Source organism: Scyliorhinus torazame, chromosome 7, assembly GCF_047496885.1.
Source record: "Scyliorhinus torazame isolate Kashiwa2021f chromosome 7, sScyTor2.1, whole genome shotgun sequence".
Classification (NCBI taxonomy): Eukaryota; Metazoa; Chordata; class Chondrichthyes; order Carcharhiniformes; family Scyliorhinidae; genus Scyliorhinus; species Scyliorhinus torazame.
In genome coordinates, this window is record NC_092713.1 from 52,156,300 (window position 1) to 52,173,753 (window position 17,454).

Sequence of the window (17,454 nt, forward strand, 5' to 3'; positions counted from 1 at the left end):
CGGAGCTATGATTGGCGAGACTCTGACCAATCACAGCCTCCCAAAGGTTTGCCCCATTCCGGATTGGTTGTTTGTTAAGGAGAGTGTTGATTGGCTGAGGACCGAAGCACTGCTGATGGTGGCGGCGCTGTGAGGAGGAGGCGACTGATGTCGGACTGAGATTGTCTCAGGGGCACAAGAAGGTTCACGTGTAAACGGCCGGATGGTCCTTTACACACCAAGGGATATACACGGGCTCTTCTTCTGTGATGTCGGTGCTGGCCATGTGATGTGCCGGACTCACGCGGGTACGGTATGGTTAAAGCGCACAAGGACGTCATTCAGCCCATCTTGCTCTCCGCATGAGCAATTAGCATCGCGTCGTTCTCCTGCGTTCACCCTCTAAACCCTGCGCATTCTTCCTTTTCGGATAACAGTCTAGTTCCCCATTTGAATGGTTCAAATGAACCTGCCTCCATCACACCCGCATTCCTGGACCTTAAACCGCTTGATGCCTGCTCAGCGAAGAGCAGCTTTTATATCTTGCTGTCACAGAGTACATTGAGGACCAGATTCGACTTCGAAAAATTCTCGGCAATCAGGCAGAGTCAACATGATTTTGTGAAAGGGAAATCATGTTTAACCTATGTCATGATATTCATATAAACATATCATGGTGCAATCACACACGCACACTAATGGACAGATCAATGGACCAATCAACACACACACATCACAGCCAATCACCAGTGAGAGCACATGCACTATAAAACAGGGAACACCACAGCTCCTGCTCATTCCAGCAGGAGATAGCTCAGAGCACAGAGCGTGCCACTCAGACATACACCATGTGCTGAGTGCCTCTCTAAGATAGTGTTAGGGCTGGGGCACAGGTTAACGGGTAAAGTACGAACCACAGCCATGAGTTAACAGATGTTGTTATCAAGAGTAATAAAACAGAGTTGTACCATCTACAACCGTGTTGGTTTGTTTGTATAGTGAAACACCCAACACGACAACCTATTTATTGGAATTCTTAGAAGAAGTCACACGTGCTGTGGATTCTCCTTCTTGGGCAGTCCCTCAGGGTCGAGGATGACTTGCTTCCACCCCGGGGAGAGTGGGTTCTGCGGTGGCTGAATAGTCCAATCCGCAGACTCTACAATAGGTTTGGCAGGTGGTGTTTGATGAGGCGGGTGGGTGGGATGGTCTGGATTGTGCGCTCTCTTTCCGCTGTTTATGCTTGTGCTTCACCCTGTGAGTATTAATTGATTGGCACCTTCACGGATACTTCTCCAATTTGTGCGTTTTAAGGCAAGTGATTCCAATGTGTCAATGGGGATGTTGTATTTATTTAGGGAAGCTTTAAGAGTGTCTGTGTAACGTTTCCTCTGCCCTCCCTAGTGATCGCTCGCCATTGCAGAGTAGAGCACTTGTTTCGGGAGTGTAGTGTCAGGCAATGTGGCGTGCCCATTGCAGCTGGTTGAGTATGACCAGTGCCTCGATACTGGGCCTGTTAGTCTGGGACGTTGGTACTCCTTTCCTGCCAGTGGATTTGCAGGGTTTTGCAGAGGCAATGTTGGTGATAATCTCTCCAGGGATTTGAGGTCCCTGCTGTATGTTGTCTGTGTTTCTGATGCATGCAAGAGGGCGGGGACCATGGCTGCTTTGTAGTCCATGTGCTTAGTGGTGGATTTGAGGTCTCGGTCGTCAAACACTCTGTTCCCCAAGCGTCCGAAGACTGCACTGGTGCATAAAGACAAACTGATGGATTTCCCGCAGGCTTTTGATAAGGTGCCATATTGAAGGTTATTGCGGAAAATAAAAACTCATGGTGGAGGGGGTAATGTGGCATGGATTGACGATTGGCTATTTAACAGGAAGCAGAGGGTTGGCAAGATGTGATGAGTGCTGTGCCACAGGGATCAGTGCTGGGGCCTCAACATTTTATAATTTATAAAAATGACTTGGGTGATTGCTAAATTTGCTGGTAGGTAGGAAAGTAAATTATGAGGAGGACGTGGGGACTCTACTAAGGGACATAGGTTAAGGGAGTGGGCAAAAAATTGGCAAATGGAGTATAATGTGGGAAAATGTGAAATAGTTCATTTTAGCAGGGAGAATAAAACCAAAGTTTATTTAAATTATGAGAGATTGCAGAGCTCTTGAGGTGCAGAGGGATCTGGGTGTCCAAGTGTGTGAATCACAAAAGGTTAGTGTACAGGTACAGCAAGTAATTAAGAAAGCGAATAGCTAAGAGGTGAATTGATCACAAAAGTAGGGAGGTAATGCTTCAGTTGTACAGGGCATAGGTGAGACCACATATGGAGTACTGTGTACAGTATTGGTCTCCTTATTTAAAGAAAGTTGTAAATGTGTTAGAAGCAGTTCAGAGAAGATTTACTCGACTAATACCAGGAATGGGTATGGTTGTCTTATGAGGAAACGTTGGCGAGTTTAGATTTGTATCCACTGGAGTTTAGAAGAAGAGGTGACTTGATCCTGAGGGATATTGACAAGGAGGATGTGGAAAGAATGTTGGAGAATCTAGAGCTAATCTAGAGTTTAAAAATAAGGGATTACTCATTTAAGATCGATGAGGAGAAATTGTTTCTCTAAGGATCACTAGTCTCTGGAACTCTGCTTCAATAGACAGTGGAAGCAGTCTTTGAATATTTTTTAAGGCAAAGCTAGCTAGATTATTCATTATCCAGAGGGTGAAAAGTTATCAGGGGTAGGCAGGAAGGAATGTGGGGTGAAAGTTACAATCAGATCAGCCATGATCTGCTTGAATGGTGGAGCAGGCTCGAAGGGCTGAGTGGCCCACCCCTCCTAATTGGTATGTTTGTGTTCTGTGAAGGGTTACAATCTGGTCTTGAATGAAATAGAGACATCATATTTGAAATATTTTGCATTTCACTGCCGCTAGAGAGCACTTTAGCTTTAGAATACATTTAGGTTGATGGTTATCTTGAATTGAATCACATTTATTACATTGATGAGGGAAGTTTGAAAGCAATGTACATTAGAACATTGCTTTTTCTACTTTGTTATTATGATAGGCATTGAATTTTATTTCTGTTGTTATCTCTTTATTCCCCTTGAAGCAAAGGCTTGTTTTATTTTATGTGATGTCCAAAAAGCTTTGCAATTCAAGAATGTTCATGGGTCAAAACTTTGAGACTTATTTTAAAGGCAATCTTATTTTAAAATACATTTTTGCAGGATGTGGGTTTCATTGGCTGGGCCAGCATTTGTTGCCTATCCCTAATAGTCCTTGAGAAGGTGCTGGTGAGCTGCCCCCTTGAACCGCTGCAGTCTGTTCAGTTAACCATGTTAATTGGCTAAAATATCTCACTGACTGGAAGTTTTTTAAATTCTTTGCACATTGGGCAATTGGAAAAAACAGTAAACCCAACCAAAAACAGTGTGTTAACATGGAACATCACTAGCTAATTCTGAGCCAGTCTTTTACCTGGCTGGAATAACTGTTTTCAAACATAAAAACAAAATGGAAGACAACCGGACAACTGAGATGATGGTGCCAACATCACCCTTTATAACAGAATTAAGTGGCAATCTAATAAGTTTCCATTTTAATTAACTTGCCAATTACCTGTTCAATGACCAGTTTATTAGTGGGGGAGAAAAAATGAATCCTGCTGAAACCAAGTATGAATATGTATACAACTGCCCATAGTTACTGGCAGTCGGATACACTGTTTTCTATCAAGTCTTGGACCTAATGGAGTAAACTAATTAACAACTTGCTGAATGTTGTTGACATCGTTTTTCCTTTGCAGTCAGATCATCATGACTGCAACATTCAGTGATGATGGTTCTAAGGCAATTCGGCGGTCCACATATATTCTTGAAAATACCTGCAGAACCAACTTCAGGGAGACTGATGTTGTGTATGAGATTGAGAAGACTTGCAGCTTCATCACTGATCATGGCTTTAAAAAGGTTTGTATCATTTGGCACTGTACCTAATTTCAAATTTTTGTGGTGGAGACTTTAACACTTGCACCCAAGAAGTAGGGACTAAGAGCAGGAACTTAATTGTAGGTACAGATATGTATCCTATAATCCAATGCAAGGGATGGAAGAAACATCCAAAAGCAATCAACCTGTTCTTCAGAGGGCTGTTGGTGTGCTCTTCCTGATGGCTGTCACGTTCATAAGGTATAGGAGCAGAGTTAGCCATTTGGCCTATCGCGTCTACTCCGCCATTCAATCATGGCTGATATGTACCTCATCTGCTACCTACAATGTTACAGACCAAGAGCTGGATTGCAAAATCAGCCAGAGCATCTCCTCCCTAGAACACATGACCTAGGAGCGGGAGTAGGCATTTAGCCTCCCGAGCCTAACATCCTCAATATGTCCATGGCTGAGTCCATCCTGGCCTCAACTCCACCTTCCTGTCCATTCTCCATAACCCTTTAACCCATTACCAATTAAAAATCTGTTTAACTCCTCAAATTTACTCACTGTCCCTGCATCCACCATACTCGGGGGTAGCAAATTCCACAGATGTAGCAGGCATTTGCTGATATCTGGGAGCAGGCTGAAAATAGTTCTCAATCCCCACAGGTGGCTCTTCAATTTCCTGATGAACTTCTCAACGATGCCTCTGCCATTATATCAAAACTGGAGAAAAACACCACTGCCAAGCTTTTCATATTGGGTGACACATCATATGGCAGGTATGAATTAATTTGATTTTGGCTGCTTGGTACAATTTGTTTCCGAACAATGAACATCAAGTTTCAGTGGGTTTCTGTCTTTGAGGGATAAATTGTGAATGCTGCATCCATCAAGATAAAATATTAATTGGTCTATTGGATTGAAACCTTCATTGTAAATGCAAATGTCTCTTCAGTGCAAAATATACTTTTATGATAGCAGGCGATGTATTAAACCACGTTTGCTACAGTGTATTGTGCTGCTAGTGGCTACTCTAGAAATTATGTAACATGAGCAGTTGGACTGATCTTCTCACCTTAGAAGGTTGGGTTGAATTTAGCCTGAACTGACTGAGACGGAAAATGATTTGGGTTGGGTGGGTGGGGGTGTACCGTATCTAACTTAATGCTTTGAGTCATAATTAAGATTTTGAACACTGTCCATGCAGTTTCCATTTGGGCAAGTGCCAGCAGCCAAATATTGCAAAATCCAAAAACGGTGACAGTGTTGAATTTTAATCTGAACATTGCACAGAGCAATAGTGGTCATATAGCAATAGGGGCAGCACGGTAGCCTTGTGGATAGCACAATTGCTTCACAGCTCCAGGGTCCCACGTTCGATTCCGGCTTGGGTCACTGTCTGTGCGGAGTCCGCACGTTCTCCCCGTGTGTGCGTGGGTTTCCTCCGGGTGCTCCGGTTTCCTCCCACAGTCCAAAGATGTGCAGGTTAGGTGGATTGGCCATGGTAAATTGCCCTTAGTGTTCAAAATTGCCCTTAGTGTTGGGTGGGGTTACTGAGTTATGGGGATAGGGTGGAGGTGTGGACCTTGGGTAGGGTGCTCTTTCCAAGAGCCGGTGCAGACTCGATGGGCCGAATGGCCTACTTCTGCACTGTAAATTCTATGATAATCTATGATAATAGGGCATGGGCTCCTGTCCATAATTCTACATTCATAAATATGAAATATCATTACCTGTTTGAAGAAGTAGAGAATGGAAGTTAGGGACATTCGAAAAAATGAAAGAAGAATTAAAAAGTGAGTTACCTGGAGCTTCTAGGAGTCAAAGAATAGTGTGTACCTTGAGAAAATCTGTAATAGTAGGCAACCTAACGAATTTCATTTTCTATCCTTCCATAGCCAACTAGAGTTCAAAACTAGAATCATTTTTAATGGACAGTTAATAATCGTTATTACTGTCAACAAGTAGGTTACATTAACACTGCAATGAAGTTACTGTGAAAATCCCCAAGTCGCCACAATCCGGCGCCTGTTCGGGTACACGGAGGGAGAATTCACAATGTCCAATTCACCTAACAGCACATCTTTCAGGACTTGTGGGAGGAATCCGGAGTATCCGAAGGAAACCCACGCAGACCAGGAGAACGTGCAGACTCCGCACAGACAGTGACCCAAGCCGGGAATTAAACCTGGGACCCATATTAAGACAGAGTATTGGTGTATTACACATTTGGGTTGCACATTCATACCTTGTGTCAAAATACAGCACAATAGCAGAAAGGCAGTATGTATTGTCCATTCCTAGTTAATCCTACCTAATGTGGAGCTGGATTTGTGCGTTGGCTGAACTGGACATGGTTGGCAGATTCTCTGCCCTGAGGGATATCTGTTATGTTTTTCACAACGCTGCAGCAATTTTCATGGCCACTACAGCTGACAAATTACCAGATTTATGGAATCACAATTTTCCATGGTGGGATTTCAACTACTGACTTAGTTAACAATCCCATATCAAAATCACTAGTTACCTGCAGATAATTTTTCTTCATGGTATGCAGTTCATATTCACAAACTTATTCCATAATCTCCCTGAAAATCTCTTGTCTGTTGTGTAGCTGCTGTGTAGACGAAGTTGCTGCTGAGCATCTTGAAGCTGACAGTATAGTACATTATGGAAGGGCATGCCTCAGTCCTTCCAGAAGACTCCCGGTGATGTATGTGTTTGGACAAAAACCAGTAGATGTGCATCAGTGTGCTGCCTCCTTCCGAGCCCTGTATCCAGTCAAGTGTGCCCATGTTATAATCCTGTGTGATGTCATCTACTCGCATGTACTTGGTAAGAGTTTTTCCTCTTTACTCTGCAGGCTCTTTTTATACTGTACACTCTTTCTCTCGCTGTATATAGTTAGAAACAAGACTTTTTCACAATGTGGACCATTCTTCTGAACTTGGTTGCAAATCCTAGACTTTGGCATTGTCAGTATTGAATCCCTTGTGCTAAACTGCAGTTATGAGCTATCCAGGAAGAAATTAATAATCGTGAACCCATCTGTGAAAACTAAAAAATGAAATTGATTACTTCGAAACTGAAATGTTTTTTGCAATGATTATTTTAAAATTATGAATTGTAGTTTTACTTTCTACCCCTTCTCCTGGTTGCGCTTTCTACACATGTAGTGGGATGCAAGGACTAATAGGCCTTAGTTCCCAACCCGTTTCCATCCCTTTGCTTCAAAGAATCTTTCACACAACCCAGTTGGTCTTATTTGCCGACAGATCAGCCAGAGTGATTGAGATGGAGAATTGATTTTAAAACTAAGTACGATGTAGCTAGATGGGAGCACTGTTTTCACAATCCTAATCCCAAAATTACATCTGTTTGAACAAGTATATGTACTGGATCTGTACAAGTGCATAATATATTTTCTACCTCTTGTTTTATATAACTATCCATTATGCCACCCTTCCTAAGGCACTTGTTTGATCTTTTATTAGAAGAACTACAGCAACAACTTCACCCAGAGTATGAGAACCTTGTTGTTTCAGTGATCTGCAGTGGTAAAAATGAAGCAACTGACCCATGCAGGACTGATGGCTTTCTTGGTGGAGGTGATGTTAATTCCTGTTCTACCTTCGGATCCTGCAGCCATGCACGCAATCATCAAGTTATTTCTAGGTTCGGCCGGCATTTCACCATCAGTGCCAATAGTGACGTGAAAGACTACAGTATGTTCTATATTGGACAAGAGAGCTTGACACTGACTAACTTTATGATGACGTGGAATCAGTGTTCCTTTTGCTCCTTTGATCCAGTGAAAGGGGTCGGTAGACGCGAAACCCTGAATGTTAATAGAGCTTTGATGAAGAGATACTACATGATTGAAAGAGCCAAGGATGCTCAAGTTGTAGGGATTTTAGTGGGGACTCTTGGTGTCGCTGACTATCTTTCTACCATTGGACATCTTAAATCAATTGTCAAGCAGGCTGGCAAGAAAAGCTACACCTTTGTAATGGGTAAACTGAATGCTGCCAAGTTAGCTAATTTCATGGAAGTGGATATATATGTACTTGTAGCCTGTCCAGAAAACTCTCTGCTGGATTCCAATGAGTTTTATAGGCCGGTCATAACGCCATTTGAAATGGAGGTTGCTTGTAATCGAGCAAGGGAATGGACTGGAGAGTACATTACTGACTTTAGGGACCTGCTTCCAGGTGCGTAAATCTATATACCCTCATGAATGCATGTGAATATTGGTGAAGTGTGTGTGTGTCATTGGAGCATGCCATTTTCAATTAAAACTAATTTTTAGTGAAGGCATGATTTATCCCCTCATTTCCTCTTGCCTTTATCCTCAGCCCTCCGTTGCGTGGTCCCACAGTGAGTTTTGCATTTGTAACCCATACTGATGTAATTTTAACTAACAAATCTTGCATGAATGCTAGGTTGCAATTAACTAACATAACTGCTTATATGTTACAATGGTTTTTCTGTTCTACTTCACAGGTGCTTGCTGCCATGTTGAATTTCCAGATGAGACTTTCAATGGTGAGGAAACCGATGTCTCTCTAATAACTGGAGCCCTCCGAGCAACACACTTGGTAAAGTCAGACTGGCAGAACAAAGAATCAAACACATCTCTGATCCACAGGAATGACGCTTTAGCAATTTCCCAGTCTCACACAGCAGGTATAAATCCTAATTCTTAAGTTAAATTTGAAAGATTGAATATCAACACCAGGAATTGGATTGGGAGAAGACTGTTTTTGTCTTCTTTCTTTTGTGCCCTTGAGTTTCAATCCACACTTCACAAGAAGTTACGCTTCCTTTGTTAAAACGTAAAACCAATAGTTGCTGTGCAAATTTGAAATAGAATTGTGTTCATTTGATTTTATTTGCTATTCTGGATGATGTGTGCTACAGTGAAAACAAGTTACCACATCAAGTAAAGGATTTAAAAAAATACTATAAAGTGCTGCTGGGGTCTAAATATCCTGGAATAGAGTATTGGAAGAAGTAGGTCTGTTCATCTTTTATTGCATCAGTTGGGGGAAATGAAGGTAATCATCAGCATGTTTTATCCACACGTAATTGAGGAAAAGCAACATTGTCTGTTAATGAATAGAAGCACTCACTATTATTGTTCACCTATTCTATGTTGCAATTGTCTTCCAATATCTAATCAATACTCCCAAGTCAGACATTACACAAGTTTATTTATCCTGCTTTCTGACCTCCTAAAAGTATAATCCCATTAATATTGAGAGCTGCACTTGTATTACATTAAAAATTCAACACTAATTAAGGCAGCACGGTGGCGCAGTGGTGAGCACTGCTGCCTCATGGTGCCGAGGACCTGGGTTTGATCCTAGCCCTGGGTCACTGTCCATGTAGTTTGCACATTCTCCCCGTGTCTGTGTGACAGTAACCCAAAGATTTTAAAATTTTTTTTAATTTGAGTACCCAATTAATTTTTTCCAATTAAAGGGCAATTTAGCACCGTGGTTAGCACAGTTGCTTCACAGCTCCAGGGTCCCAGGTTCGATTCCTGGCTTGGGTCACTGTCTATGCGGAATCTGCACGTCCTCCCCGTGTCTGCGGGGGTTTCCTCCGGGTGCTCCGGCTTCCTCCCACAGTCCAAAGATGTGCAGGTTAGGTGAATTAGCCATGCTAAATTGCCCTTCGTGTCCAAAAAGGTTGGGCTGGGTTACGGGGATAGGGTGGAGGTGTGGGCTTGGGAAGTGTGCTCTTTCCAAGGGCCAGTGCAGACTCGATGGGCCGAATGGCGGCCTCCTGAACTGTAAATTCTACGATTAGCGTGGCCAATCCACCTAGCCTGCACATCTTTGGGTAGTGGGGGCGAAACGCACGCAAACACGGGGAGAATGTGCAAACTCCACACAGACAGTGACCCCAATAACCCAAAGATGTGCAGTGTAGGTGGATTGATCATGATAAATTGCCCTTTAATTGGAACAAAAATGAATTGGGTACTTTTCCACACACATTATACATGTAGCCCTTCTCAGGGCATTGCTAATTGCAGAATTTTGAACAATGTTTGTGTTATTAACGGTTAATGCGAGTGAGTCCGGAAGAATCACTCTAATTTGTGTCTGTTCCAAACGTAACAGTTGATTGATGTAACACGAGAACATAGAACATTACAGCGCAGTACAGGCCCTTCGGCCCTCGATGTTGCGCCGACCTGTGAAACCACTCCAAATCCCATCTACACTAGTCCCTTATCGTCCATATGTCTATCCAATGACCATTTGAATGCCCTTATGGCATTCCACTACTGTTGCAGGCAGGGCATTCCATGCCCTTACTACTCTCTGAGTAAAGAACCTACCTCTGACATCTGTCCTATATCTATCTCCCCTCAATTTAAAGCTATGTCCCCTCGTGCTAGACATCACCATCCGAGGAAAAAGGCTCTCACTGTCCACCCTATCCAATCCTCTGATCATCTTGTATGTCTCAATTAAGTCACCTCTTAACCTTATTCTCTCTAACGAAAACAGCCTCATGTTCCTCAGCCTTTCTTCATAAGATCTTCCCTCCATACCAGGCAACATTCTGGTAAATCTCCTCTGCACCCTTTCCAATGCTTCCACATCCTTCCTATAATGTGGCGACCAGAATTGCACGCAATACACCAAATGCGGCCGCACCAGAGTTTTGTACAGCTGCAACATGACCTCATGGCTCCGAAACTCAATCCCTCTACCAATAAAAGCTAACACACTGTATGCCTTCTTAACAACCCTCTCAACCTGGGTGGCAACTTTCAGGGATCTATGTACATGGACACCGAGATCTCTCTGTTCATCCACACTGCCATGAATCTTACCATTAGCCCAGTACTCTGTCTTCCTGTTATTCCTTCCAAAATGAATCACCTCACACTTTTCTGCATTAAAGTCCATTTGCCACCTCTCAGCCCTGCGCTGCAGCTTATCTATGTCACTCTGTAACTTGTAACATCCTTCCGCACTGTCCACAACTCCAACGACTTTAGTGTCATCGGCAGATTTACTCACCCATCCTTCTACGCCCTCCTCCAGGTCATTTATAAAAATGACAAACAGCAGTGGCCCCAAAACAGATCCTTGTGGTACACTAGTAACTGGACTCCAGTCTGAACATTTCCCATCAACCACCACCCTTTGTCTTCTTCCAGCTAGCCAATTTCTGATCCAAACTGCTAAATCACCCTGAATCCCATGCCTCTGTATTTTCTGCAGTAGCCTTATCAAACGCTTTACTGAAATCCATATACACCACATCAACTGCTTTACCTTCATCCACTTGTTGTTTGGTCACCTTCTCAAAGAACTCAATAAGGTTTGTGAGGCACGACCTACCCTTCACAAAACCGTGTTGACTATCTCTAATCAAATTATTCCTTTCCAGATGGTTATACATACTATCTCTTATAAACCTTTCCAAGATTTTGCCCACAACAGAAGTAAGGCTCACTGGTCTATAGTTACCGGGGTTGTCTCTACTCCCCTTCTTGAACAAGGGGACAACATTTGCTATCCTCCAGTCTTCTGGCACTAGTCCTGTAGACAAAGATGACTTAAAGATCAAAGCCAAAGGCTCAGCAATCTCCTCCCTAGCTTTCCAGAGAATCCTAGGATAAATCCCATCCGGCCCAGGGGACTTATCTATTTTCACACTTTCCAGAATTGCTAACACCTCCTCCTTATGAACCTCAAGCCCTTCTAGTCTAGTAGCCTGAATCTCAGTATTCTCCTCGACAACATTGTCTTTTTCCTGTGTGAATACTGACGAAAAATATTCATTTAGCACCTCTCCTATCTCCTCGGACTCGCAAGCACAACTTCCCACTACTGTCCTTGACTGGCCCTACTCTTACCCTAGTCATTCGTTTATTCCTGACATATCTATAGAAAGCGTTAGGGTTATCCTTGATCCTACCTGCCAAAGACTTCTCATGTCCCCTCCTGGCTCCTCTTGGCTCTCTCTTTAGGTCCTTCCTAGCTAACTTGTAACTCTCGAGCTCCCTAACTGAACCTTCATGTCTCATCTTTACATAAGCCTCCTTCTTTCTCTTGACAAGTGTTTTGACTGCTTTAGTAAACCACGGTTCCCTTGCTCCACCACTTCCTCCCTGCCTGACAGGTACATACTTATCAAGGGCACGCAGTAGCTGTTCCTTGAACAAGCTGCACATTTCCATTGTGCCCATCCCCTGCAGTTTTCCTCTCCATCCGATGCATCCGAAGTCTTGCCTCATCGCATTTTAATTGCCTTTCCCCCAGATATAACTCTTGCCCTGCGGTATATACCTATCCCTTTCCATCACAAAAGTAAATGTAATCGAATTGTGGTCACTAACACCAAAGTGCTCACCAACCTCCAAATCTAACACCTGGCCTGGTTCATTACCCAGTACCAAATCCAATATGGCCTTGCCTCTCGTTGGCGCGAACAAGTCACTGAGCTCACCATGAGCTTCTGCACCGAATGAAGAAAATCATCAATTTTTAAACAGTTGCTCAGCCCATCCTGGCTGGAGACAATCCAATCATAACAATTATAGATTACAAACATTACATCTAGATTTAATGAAATTAGTAACTAAGCATTATGGGACTGCATGATCAGTTCACAAACAGATAGGGTCCCCCATGTGATGTTTTCTAGACACCTTATCAACCGTCCTTGGGTCTTCTTGATACATCACATAATCGAGACTCTTTAATTTTAACCTAATTTCTGCCTGGTACTGCAGTCAGCAATTACTCCGAGGCAGCTGCCTGGGGGCGCCAGATAAGAGAGGCCCTTCTGAGTAAACTGTTCTGTGTCTGTGTAACTGAACAACTGCAGGAATGTGGTCAAGTCAGCGAAACCCTATGATGTTTCACAAACCGTTACACTCCATTTTAGTTGCATTTTATTGATAATTGCAGCTGGCAAAGAGAAAAAAACCCTCAATCTTTGAGTTTAAACAGAGTTGAATGTTGTGGCCCAGTGCTGGCAGGATAGTCACCTCCCCTTCTCACCCCATCACCCACTGCATTTCATAATCTGTTTTTTAAAACTCAAATGTCTTCTGCTTTGTGCTTCTTGAAGAAAACTATATTGGTCAATGAAATTTTGATCTCAAGTTAGAAGAAGGGAGTTTCCATGAAGATACTGAACATGGTGAAACTCCTTTGATTTCACTGCCATTTCACAAACTTTGATTTCAAAATCCTCAACTGGGTGTTAAAATCAGTGATTCATTTTCAATTGGCTTATCATTTTGTATTTCTGGTAGAAAATGCAAAGTTAAGACACTGCTGTATCCAAAAAAAGTACACAGTTTAAAGAAAACCCAGTGAGATCATAATTTTCAGCCAAATTAATTTGAATAATTTAATCTTTCTCTCAATCATAATTGGCATAGCAATACATTGTAATCTTTTAATTGCTTACTTATTGGGGATATACCTTCCAGTTACAAAAGCATATTAAATAGTATTTGCAATCCACTTAATTTCCCTCCCTCCGACAATTGTTAGTTATAATTTATAAGTTCCAGGCAGTCCCTAGTATCTATCCCAAATATATGCCACTGTCACAGTTTGAGCTGTTCTTCCTGTTCCACTTGTGGAGCAAGTGGCCACATCTTCCCTGGCCTTGCCTTGAGTGGTTGGGCATGTCCACACGTTCCAAGGAAGTGTCACTCTGGTCAGTTATCAGCTTGCAGTTGGAGATGTTTGCAGTTAACCAGGTGCTGGGCTGTTGTCAGTTTTTAGGGTGCAGAGTGCGTTCCAGTTGGGGGCGATGGGATTTTGTATAGATACATGGATTTTGTTGAGGTCCTGTATCAGTGGGTTAACACAAAGAGTGAACCTCATATATAAAGTGGGGCGAGTATCACCAGGAGCAGCATAGCCAACTGTGTCCACCTTGCTTCAACTCGCCCTTATCTACCCAACCACAGAGTACCGGTGTTCAACCTGGCTCAGAGCTGCCACACAAATGTGGTAGATATCCACCTCTGGGAAAGTGAGGATTATTTCTGGAATGTTGAGACTAAGTCAGTTTGAGTAGGTTCCTGCGTTGGCATGAACTTGGTGTCTGCAGGGACAATGTCCTCAAAAACACCACTGACTTGACAGTAAGTGAAACACTTCCACTGACACAGGATATCTATCCCAAATAACCAAGTATTCATATGTAAACCTGCTAATGAATATCATCATTCTGATGACCACTTTCGCACAGCCAAGAAGGTAACCATGACAAATGCTCTCTTCCTCAGCTGTAATTTCTATGCTTCTATGTCTGCCCTACACAGCATATAGGGGCTGGTTTAGCACACTGGGCTAAACAGCTGGCTTGTAATGCAGAACAAGTCAGCAGCGCGGGTTCAATTCCCGTACCGGCCTCCCCGAACAGACACCGGAATGTGGCGACTAGGGGCTTTTCACAATAACTTAATTGAAGCCTACTTGTGACAAGCGGTTATTATTATTATTATATGCCTCTTTCCAATAGAATTTGCTTAATACCAATTATATAGTCTAGACTAATTGTGGTTCAGCTACTGTCCTGACTCAGCACACGGTTAAATCTTGGACTTTCCAAGTCTGCCTGATCTAACATAGTGTACATTTATCGACTGAACCAGCATTTTAGATTACAGTGTCCAGCTCAGCCCTATACATAGACAATTCTAATTGTAATCTGTTTGAACTGCTGGGGATTTAATCATCACCTGCTATTTATTTTTACTGTACACGTGCACATTCTATAAATGTGACTCCTTCATGGTTTGTTAGTCAATCTCATATTCATTATGCTGTCTTCCTCTATCTGTAGCAGTGACATGGAAATTACTTATTTTACAGCCTCATTCTTAGCAACTAGGAGCTGGCAGGGATTGGAACAGAAGCTAGGGGAGACTTCTGTGTCAAAAGCAGTGGAAGGACGGAGGGGGATTGCGATTGCCTATGAGGGAGAGGACACGAGTTGAAGGAACTGAAATGTTATAAAATTATGTGAACTTTGGGCTGAAATTGAAGCTTAAGCATAACAAATGAACTGACAAGATGTATTAAAGATGCTAATTTAAAAAAAAATCTTGTGACTTTCCTTTATACATCTTCATAAAAACCTAAAAATTCTAGACTCTGCATTTGAATGTTTTATGCCTATAAAATTACAACCTCTGGCTGTCAGTTTTTGAGTGTTGTTGGGTAGTACATTGCCTTGTGATTGAGTCAGCTCCTGGACCACGAGGAAGCTCAGCATTTTCTGAATACGGAGGGTTCTGCTGTCTTGCAAGACATTATTTGTATTATTCATAGGTTGAGTATTTCCTAAACATTTGGAGATGAAGGAATTAATTAATGTTCCACTTAACATGGACAAACATGTGCAACTGTAGTATAATGCAAACTGTTATTGTTATGTCGTTCGTCAAAAGGAAAGGTTGAAAGAGGGTACAATTGTGTGAAGATCAGCCAGTGCTGGGTCTCATGATGGAAAGACCAGCTTTGATTTCTAATAAGTCCATAATAAGTTGCTTTCTGATCTGCACTATTATCACACCTTTAAAAATAATGACAGCAAATTGGGCTTGTAAAGTTCTGAAATCAGAAAAATATCCACGGTGCTTTAAAGAAGAAAAAGAGCAAACATTGAAGTATTCTGTTTGCAAAAGATTGGGGAGTTTTGGAAGCCTTTTGAAATGGGTGAAGTGTAGACCCAAGGTTCTTGTGGGCTGTGCCTCTATAGATTGAATAGGCAAAGGGGCATGGATATGGAGAAAGATGAGGTGTGGCTGTGGAGATGTTTATAGAGAAAGATTTTAAATTCAAGTAAATGATGATGGACAGGGTAGTTTTGGTTGGTTTAAAGATTTGAAGTTTATAGATACAGGTATTGAGAGACTGACAAGGCGGGTATTGGCAAAATTGAGCCTAGAGGTGGTTCAGGCATGGATAAAGGTTTTCTGGTGACGGTGGAGATTAGTTGCCTCCCCCTCTCCAACTTGTGCATGTAGGTGAAAGTACATGGTCTTGTTAGGAATTGCGTTTGAAGCTTAGCTGAGTGAAAATTATCTGTGCTGAATTAGTCGGCTCACAACCTGTGCGTGTAGCGAAGGAAGGTTTTTTATTTCATGGGGATGTGAGCATTGCTGACAAGGCTCAAATTTGTTGCCCATCCTTAATTACCCTTGAGAAGCTGGTGGTGAGCTGCTGCCTTGAACTGCTGCAATCCATCTGGTGTCAGGTACACCCATAGTGCTGTTAAGAAGGGAGTTCCAAGGGCGGCGCAGTGGTTAGTGCTGCTGCCTCACGGCGCTGAGGTCTCAGGTTCGATCCCGGCTCTGGGTCACTGTCTGTGGAGTTTGCACATTCTCCCCGTGTTTGCCTGGGTTTTGCCCCCACAACCCAAAGATGTGCAGGGTAGGTGAATTGGCCATGCTAAATTGCCCCTTAATTGGAAAAAATTAATTGGGTACTCTAAATTTATAGGGAAAAAAAGAAGGGAGTTCCAGTTTTTTGACCCAGCAACAGTGAAAATGGCACTATGGTTCCAAGACAAGATGCCATGTCTTGGAAGGGAGCTTACAGGTGATGTTCCCATGTGTCTGCTGTTACACATTTTAGTTGCCGTTGTATGAAGAGTCAATAGTCCTATTTCTTTTCACCAAACACCATTTATTTCACTTCCACAGCCTCTGCACAAAACTCATAACAACACACCACCTGACACAAGGGCCACCTGAAGCCCCTTTACATATCAGTGTCAATCATTGGATACTTAAACTAAATGAGACAACTAATTGCAATGTCTCTTAATGCATTACTTAACTCTTAACCCATTACTTAACATCTGCTGCCTTTGTCCCATGTGGTTGAGGCATTTGGTTTGGAATATGTTGTTGAAGGAGACCTTTCAAGTTGCTGGAGTGCATCTTGAATATGGGATGCCAATGAAGCAGACGACTTTGCCCTCTATGGTGTCGAGCTTCAAGTGTTGTTGAAGCTACACTCCTTCAGGCAGGTCGTGTATTCCATCACACTCCTGACTTGTGCTTTGTAGATGTTGGACAGGCTTTTGACTTTGATGCAGTTTTGGCAGGAGCTGACTTCTGGTGGCGACCATGGAGTGAGCGGTCGCACATTTGGTGGCTCACGCTTGTGGTGGAATTTTTGGACCTGTTCCCCAGCTAACGGCGGAGCTTAGTGATGGTATAAGGTGCAGGAGAGGTGAAAGAAGAAACTCTCATCAGTTTGTGGTCGAAAAAGGAGGGAACAGCTGTTGAAAGCTGGTGAGCCTGCGACACGGGAAGATGGCGAAAGGGTCGGGGTCCGTGCCTTCCTGCCCAGTGGTTGACGGAGCAGTTCGTGACCTCCCTCCACGAGAAGTTTGCCCAGCAGAGGAAGGAGAACTTGGAGGACCTGGTCATGGTGGTGGATCCTATAAAGGCGGGGATTGACCGCATGGAAATGAGGTTGGAGGCCCAGGGCCAGGCGATTCGGAAGGCGGGGGAGCACGAGGAGCAGCTCGCCT

General features: G+C 43.0%; 1 protein-coding gene across 2 annotated transcripts in view; it reads left to right on the plus strand.

Annotated features, from left to right (window-relative positions):
• The first annotated feature begins 70 nt into the window (after nucleotides 1-70).
• Nucleotides 71-17,454, plus strand: part of dph2 (diphthamide biosynthesis 2) — a 46,013-nt gene continuing 28,629 nt past the window's right edge. Inside the window, exons 1-7 of one of the 2 annotated variants that reach the window (XM_072510708.1) lie at nucleotides 74-287; nucleotides 3,783-3,945; nucleotides 4,576-4,688; nucleotides 6,524-6,744; nucleotides 7,404-8,120; nucleotides 8,413-8,595; nucleotides 14,781-15,011. In XM_072510708.1, coding sequence (XP_072366809.1) covers nucleotides 3,793-3,945; nucleotides 4,576-4,688; nucleotides 6,524-6,744; nucleotides 7,404-8,120; nucleotides 8,413-8,595; nucleotides 14,781-14,905 — 1,512 coding nt within the window. In that variant the 5' untranslated portion in view covers nucleotides 74-287; nucleotides 3,783-3,792 and the 3' untranslated portion in view covers nucleotides 14,906-15,011. Of the gene's footprint in view, nucleotides 288-3,782; nucleotides 3,946-4,575; nucleotides 4,689-6,523; nucleotides 6,745-7,403; nucleotides 8,121-8,412; nucleotides 8,596-14,780; nucleotides 15,012-17,454 lie in introns of those variants that run through there. The other variant, XM_072510709.1, reaches the window with a different exon arrangement.